This window comes from Brassica napus, chromosome C6 (assembly GCF_020379485.1).
Source record: "Brassica napus cultivar Da-Ae chromosome C6, Da-Ae, whole genome shotgun sequence".
Classification (NCBI taxonomy): Eukaryota; Viridiplantae; Streptophyta; class Magnoliopsida; order Brassicales; family Brassicaceae; genus Brassica; species Brassica napus.
Genome location: NC_063449.1, coordinates 25,369,024 through 25,376,806, shown reverse-complemented (window position 1 = coordinate 25,376,806; position 7,783 = coordinate 25,369,024). Strand labels below are relative to the sequence as shown.

Here is a 7,783-nt window from a genome sequence, read left to right as displayed (position 1 = left end):
GAATATAAACGCAGAGAAGGAATAACGGCTGCATGAGAAGAGAAAAGAAACTAAGCAAAAATTTCTGCTGTAAAATGTTCAATATATAAAATTTTGAAAAAGTATGTGTTGTTTGAGAAGAGTCTCTTCGCACCAAATGAGATGTGTTGTTTGAATAGGTAACTCTTCGAGAAAGGTATGTTTGTTTGAAAAGAAACTCAGAAGAGCTGCGAAGAATATTGAACATTTAAACAAAGAATTTAAAACCCTTAGTTAATAAAACATCAATTTTTTTAACAGCAGTTAATAAAACCTCAATTATGACTCTTGGATTGTAATTTTCCATTTAAAAAAATTATGAAAAGGTATGTTTGTTAAAGGATATGTTGTTTAAATAGATTATGAAAAGGTGGGTTTGTCAAGGAATGCATTGTTCAAATAAATAACTGTTCAAGGAAGAGTTGTCAAATATAATTTTTTGATGACATCAACAAAAGTATTTTATGTCTCTTAGATCATTTAAAAAGAAAAATTCTGACCATTGGATTGAAATTTTATTTTCCTATATAAAAGTTGATGTCAACAAGCCCAAAATTCAGGTTTGCTATTATATATAGATTAAGGTGTTATAAAAAATGTAAACTAAAAGCTACACTGAATCAATCAAATCCTGAATAAATTAAAATTTAAAATTATTCTATTTTACAAAACCAATTGAACCTAAACTGAAACGAAATAGATATCATTATATTAAAACATCAATACTATAAAGTGAGTCCTTGTTAAACAAGGGTCAGAGTTTTCTCAACCACCATATTGAATCTTCCATACGAATCATTAAAGGGCAAAATCGTTTTAACTCCTCCACGTGCTTACATACCCAACACTCGTAATCGCAACTCTTGGCTACCTAGCTCCTCCCTCTCTCTTACATTATTACCTTCAAACATTCAAACCTAACCCCAAACTCAAACCATGTCTTCTTCCCACTGTCCAACACCGTTACCCTCCGTCACCAAACTTCAAGTAGACTCCGTTACTTTTCCACCCTCAGTCATCTCACCGGCTTCCTCCAATCCCCTCTTCCTCGGTGGCGCAGGTTCGACTACGCTTGCCTTCTTTGTTTTCTTTTCTTTTAAATCTATGATGTTTATTTTTATTTTTATTTTTCTACGCAGGTGTGCGAGGTTTGGATATCCACGGAAAATTCGTGATCTTCACCGTCATCGGTGTTTACCTAGATGCTGTCGCCGTCCCGTCACTTTTCGTTAAGTGGAAAGGCAAAACAACAGAGGAGCTAACAGAATCCGTCCCTTTTTTCCGTGAAATCGTCACGGGTACTTCCTTACACCACTTACTTAAGACACACGTCATATGACTTATATCAAAGTGTTTCTTTTTTAGAAAGCTACGTCATATCAAAGTGTTTTTAAGTAAAAAGGGCCATTCTAATTTGTATTGACCGTCATTAATTAAAAACCTTTTTGTTTAACTCTTAATTAGGTTCGTTTGAGAAGTTTATTAAGGTGACGATGAAGCTACCCTTAACAGGACAGCAGTATTCAGAGAAAGTAACGGAGAACTGTGTGGCGATCTGGAAATCGTTAGGTATTTACACAGACTCTGAAGCTAAAGCTGTGAAGAAGTTTTTGGAGGTCTTCAAGGACCAAACGTTCCCTCCTGGTGCTTCGATTCTCTTTGCTCTCTCCCCTAACGGCTCTCTCACGGTAATTTTTACAAAACTTCTTTATAACATTGACTTGTGCGCTTACGTTTACATGTTATATAGTATGATTTTGTTCTTACATATAAAACCATAGCTTTTGGCATCATAAATGCAAATGTGACCAACTGTAATTATCATAGCAACTGGAAAAATATTATACGCAAAGTCTGTAGAGGTCACGTAATCGAGTTGACGCTTGAGACAGAATTAATATTACGTGTTAGTGCCTAGTAGTTTCAGGTTTCGGGTAACTTCTTCACATTAAAAAAAAAACAGAATATGTGTGTTTACCTCTTAAGAGGAGTATGTTTACGTAATTGTGACTTTAAAAAAAAATTTGCTTACATATAAAAGCTAATGTAGAGATGACGTTTGAAACATGTATATTTGAGTAAAAATTGTGTTTTCATTAAGTTGTTTAGGTGTGAAGGCAATTGACGTTTGAAGATATAGTAGTACTACATACGTGATACCTTTGAAAAAACTTTATGACATCTCTTTGGTGTGAATTAAAATGTTTGCAGATTGCGTTTTCGAAAGACGATAGTATTCCTAAAACCGGAAAAGCCGTAATCGAGAATAAATTGTTGGCAGAGGCAGTTCTTGAATCGATCATAGGAAAGAAGGGTGTGTCTCCTGGGACTAGGTTGAGTTTTGCCGAGAGATTATCTCAGCTGATGAAGGAGAACAAGGTCGAAAAAGATGCAACAAAGACTGATAATCAAGATGAAGCTAACGATGTCTCCCTTGGAGATAAGTTGGCCAAAGAGAACTGATTGTGTGGGAGGTTTTTCTTGGTCGTCTTTGAGGGCTTTATGTTTCTATATCTAATCATGTTGTTTAGTTCACATCACATGTTTTTATTTGCTTCTACTCGTAAGAATAATTGAATAATCTCATGAAACTGGATCAAATAAATCAAAACTATATTATCAATTGATCTTGATGCTGAGTCGTTAAAATCAAATCCACTTAGTTACTAAAGTCATTATGTTTTAGTAAATATCAGATTAGCTAACTAAATCATTATCATATTGCCATATTGGAGATCAAAGTATAATATATTGAATGTTGTGCTCCTATACATGAAGACCAAGAGGGCATACACAATCGAGCCACCATCATCTTAGACATTTAATATCTACTCACCATCGTCTACAAGTGAATCCATGCTTAACATTTTAATTTAATGTTACTCAAATTTCTTCTTTGTTTTTTTGCAACACAGTATATTAAAGATGTTGTAATTAGAGAGTTTAGAGACTGAATATTTCTGGGTTCATATTAATGATCTAGGGGGTTCCTTTATATAATGATTACAAGATGTAGATAAATGCAAAGTATCCAAAACCTAAACTCATTAGAATTAGGAAAACTACTAATACATAATAATGGAAAGATTACATCTACTAGGAAAAAGGAAAGGATTTCCTTTTCTCCAAGCTTTGTGGCCGCCTCTCTCTCTCCTGAAGTCGGCTCTCTCTCTCTCCTCTCTCTAGGGCTTCGGCCGTCTCTCCATCTTCTAGGTATTGGGCCGGTCTTGGACCGGGCCTGGTTAATGGCAATCCACTCCATGATTTATAACACTCCCCCTTGGATGCCATAACCATACATGATTTGTAGTACGCTTCATGTTGCCTCATTAAAACCTTATCAGGAAAACCCAGTGGGACAAAACCATGATGAAGGAAAAAGAGTACAACACGCACTACTCCCCCTGATGTGAACCTCAGTGTAGGTTTCTACATTCTACGCATCTGGTGCGTGATCTTTCCTGTATATGTAGGAAGGGAGTAATCGGCCAAGTTCATTACTAAGCCGTATCTAGACCACTTCGACCTCTCAGGTCGTCTCTCATGTCTTTTGACATTAAGTGTCCCGGTAAAGCATGTGTGCTAAACAATGTGAACCATATTGTTCTCGGGGATCACTATTGGGCCTTTCCAAATCGTGTTTGCATGTGTCCATAGTCTAGACGTGATCGTCTACTGTTAACTCTTTACTTTGGTCGGACAAAATAAGTACTTATGGACAATGTACTAGACATGGTTATCATGAACCTATGTCTCGATCTGGCCGATCCATGTCTGGGTCATAGACCTCGTCTATACATGTCCACTACTTTTCTCATGAGTGTTCAAGATCAATGATCATTGCTGTGAGTTTCATAATCTCTCATTATGGCTCTGTGGCCGAACACTCTCATGTATGTGGACATCGATTTCTTTGCATTAGCTAATGTCGTATTCATTATTCTTTGCATTCCTATCTTAATGATGATGATGGCGTCTCATGACCTCAGTTGCTGTGGATCATATCACACGCTAAGTATACATTAATAGGTCATGGACTTCGGCTTTCACGAGCTTATGGACTACAATACTTTATATCCGACAAGTAAGGATAGATTAAACATCTCCACTTATCCTTACGAAAAAAAAACTTTGTGGAGTTTATACAGCAGCAGACCATTCTGCTATATCGGAGCCTTAAGGGATCTGATTGTCGGATTGCAACCTGATGGTTGATCTTTTCTACTAGACCGTGATCAAAGGATAAGAGCCGGACGCCTTTTAGCAGGAGGGGCTGGACGCCTTTATCTGAAAGTCGGATACCTTTTAGCTTAAGGGCTGGACGTCTTTAGTCGAAGGACCGGACGCCTACATATACGTTCTGTATCAGTCTACTAACCTCTTTGGGTTTAGTATAATCACAAGGAATTTCAAATATATGGACTGTATTGGATTGTCTTTTATACAACTCTAAGATCAATGATCATGCGTGATCAATTTCTTTTACATACTATATGCAGTTGCTTTACGTTTCAGTCCATGAATCAGCTTAGGAACGAAGCCGTTCTTTCATCTTATCCAGTGATCCATATGCTGCTTGCTACATCATTTGTATCTAATTTCTTTCTTATGACCAGACCATTTTCAATTTCGAAAAACTGTAGCAACATCCACTACCTAGGAGTTTATCTCCTTATAATATGTTCCTTTGATCTCTGTGAGTACCTTGTGTAACAAGCTATATTCTAATGCTGTTAAGTAGGAACACATGAACACTCTTAGACCTCGTGATCATGTGCCTTCTCTCACGGTTTCTTTATCTCACAAGATCCATCTTTTTCACTAGTTTATCAGATGGCGTTTCTGTATATGTATATGGCCAATACGCCCATCTCTCTTTTAGATACTTTGAACCTCCACTTTTCATCTTTACTAATATGTATGATCTTTTATGATTGTATGAGTACTCTTTCGTGGGTTCATGATCCTCGTTCATCTCTTTATGTTCAAGTGCTATAACTTTATGTATCTTTATACAAATGTGTGTGTGTGTGTCGACACTTTCATGTGGTTTCATTATGTTTCAGACATGATCTGATCACTTTGAGATTTCATTATCCAGGACCTTTGTTACCTAGTAGCTTGGCGTCCCAAGACTACATGGTTTGGTACCTTAGATGTGTAGCTGCGCAGCCTTTTCTCAATGTCTGGTATGGTTTCTCTTATAATCATTGCCTCAGCTACTCGCTCTCTCCATTGCATTTGCTGCAACCACGTTCTGGACAGTTGGTTTAAGCGGCGGGTTAGAGAGCTTCTTCTTTTACTGCCTCATAATCTACGCAGGCTTTTGGTCTGGATCATCTTTTGTCACCTTCGTATCTGGTTTGGTTCCGAATGTCATGATAAGTTTCATGATCACTATTGCCTATCTTTCATACTGTCTACTGATGGGTGGATTCTACATCAACCGGGATCGGATACCTATCTACTGGATATGGTTTCATTACATTTCATTGTTGAAGTATCCCTATGAAGCTGTCTTGATCAACGAGTTTGATGACCCATCTCGGTGTTTTGTTAGAGGAGTCCAAGTATTTGATGGTACGCTTTTGGCGAAAGTGCCTGAAGCGATGAAGGTTAAGCTCCTAGATACAATGAGTGACTCTTTGGGAACAAATATAACGGAGGCCACATGCTTGACAACAGGACCTGACTTACTTTTGCAGCAAGGTATTTCTCAGTTGAGCAAATGGAACTGCTTGTGGATTACGTTAGCTTGGGGTCTCTTCTTTTTTTTTTTTTGGTCGAATGGGGTCTCTTCTTTAGGATATTGTTTTACTTCTCGTTGTTGTTTGGAAGCAAGAATAAAAGGACGTGAAGATAGTCTACACATACAAAACATACTTCTGTTGGCCTTCAATGCATCTACCTACCTTTAAATATACGTATTTAAGTGAAGCCTAAGTCTTCTTCTGGTTGTAGCTTTTGTAATCAAGTTTTTTTTTTTTTGCTAAAAAGCTTTTGTAATCAAGTTGGAACATTTATAACTATCACATTTTGTTTTTCTCTTGGAATATATATTGTCAAACCTATTCTTTTTTTTTTAATTTCAAATATCATAATTACGAGAGATTAGACTATTGACTCTAATAAGGTTTTTTAACCATCTTAAACTCTCACATTTCTTTTACCAAAAAAAAAAAAAACTCTCACATTTCAGTCGGCATCATATAGTGTCTCCTAATTACATCTGATTTTCATCTCGATTATCTGAAAGCGTAATCTTACTTCAATGGCGGATTTAATCTTAGGTGAAGTTTGTTTTTAATTTTATGCCTTATTTCTTTTATTAGTTGTTTTCTTTTTTCAGGGTTTCCGGGTTCTGGCTTCAGTGTGTTTCCGGCTTATGGCTCCGACGATATTAGGGCTTATTTGTGAAATAACCATTAAAAAAAAGAAAAAATAGTTTTATAGAGAAAAAGTAAAGAGAGATGGGAAGAAAAAATAGGAGAAAGAATGTGAATTTGGTTACTTAGTGAATTATGTTTTTTTCTTAGCTATATCACCTAATTTCCCATGATATTATGTATCAGTTGGTTTTTGAACTCATATGTATAAGTATTAGTTGTTAATGATAAGTTTTGGATGAAAAAAAAAAGAAAGTCTAAGCGTTTAATGTAGTAAAAATGGATTCAAAATGCATTTGTATAAAAACACTAAATGGATATATAAAATGAATATATGTTGTCACATTCAATATGTACATATATATATATATATATGCATTCATTAATTCATATAAAAGATTCATAACGTAAAAGCTGTTTGGTGGCAAATAAATGACCAAACGTTTGATTTGTTAGGATAAGAAATAGCAGACACATATTTTCTTTTTTAATAATTCTTAATAATATCAGTATATCACCATATACTAGACTGCAATTTTATCTGGATATGCAATTGACATGTCGCATCGTACGTCTGAATGATATTAAAGTTCACCGGTCCCAAGTTCTTCGTTTTGACTTTCTTTTATGTGTGATATTTTAAAAAAAAAATTACACTCTAAAACACATTTCTACTTTTTATTTACAAGGTGGATCACTTTACACTACAAACACACTTTTTCAACTAGCTTCTTCCTTTTTCGTTTGCTCCCAACCCCTTCCCAACTAACTTGTTATCTAATTGGCGGGCTTTTCTCCCCAGCCACACATTCCTTCACATTGTCAACAGCTGAGATTAATTATTGGAAAATCAGATCTGGACAAGACATTTACCTGCCTTGAATCAGGACCATTCGATGAGTGGGTTATTTTCTGGACGGCTCAGATTAGCCTCTCCTCTATCTCTCTTCTTCCTCCCACTTGTGCGTTTTTTGCTTGGGTTTGTTGTTCATCAGCCTTCATAAAAAAACTGTGCTAATCAACACGAACCCCCACTGATTATCACTCTAAAAAACTCGGTTAGTTAACAAAACCTTGATTAACTCTTTCTTTTACTGCTAATTGACTTATTTGAAGATCATATCTTCCATTGTAGGTATCTTCCATGGCGGACCACGTTATGGTTATCGCCGGCGAATGGAAGATGTCCGACGACGGCAGTTGGACATTTTCTATCGACAAACATCACATGTCAAGGATCGTATCTCTCGCTCCCACAACGACATTGCTTGACATGGAAAAAAATGTGTTGAAGGAGTATTTCCCCAACATTGAAGCTCTCCCCTCCGCCTATCTGAGTTATTGGCCGCCAAACACTAAAGAACTCGCTACCAGAATCT

At 36.3% G+C, this 7,783-nt stretch overlaps 1 protein-coding gene across 1 annotated transcript; it reads left to right on the top strand.

Moving 5' to 3' along the window:
• Window positions 1–840: 840 nt before the first annotated feature.
• Window positions 841–2,645, top strand: LOC106421923 (chalcone--flavanone isomerase). Its single transcript, XM_013862753.3, has 4 exons — window positions 841–1,078; window positions 1,158–1,316; window positions 1,483–1,706; window positions 2,230–2,645. Exons 1-4 carry the CDS (start codon window positions 955–957, stop codon window positions 2,479–2,481), a joined length of 759 nt encoding a protein of 252 aa, XP_013718207.2. The 5' UTR covers window positions 841–954; the 3' UTR covers window positions 2,482–2,645.
• Window positions 2,646–7,783: the final 5,138 nt, after the last annotated feature.

Coding starts and splice junctions, on each gene's coding strand:
- LOC106421923 (XM_013862753.3), top strand. CDS start 955: ATGTCTTCTTCCCACTGTCCAACACCGTTACCCTCCGTCACCAAACTT. Junction 1,079..1,157: donor CCTCTTCCTCGGTGGCGCAG/GTTCGACTACGC, acceptor TTTTCTACGCAG/GTGTGCGAGGTTTGGATATC. Junction 1,707..2,229: donor CCCCTAACGGCTCTCTCACG/GTAATTTTTACA, acceptor AAATGTTTGCAG/ATTGCGTTTTCGAAAGACGA.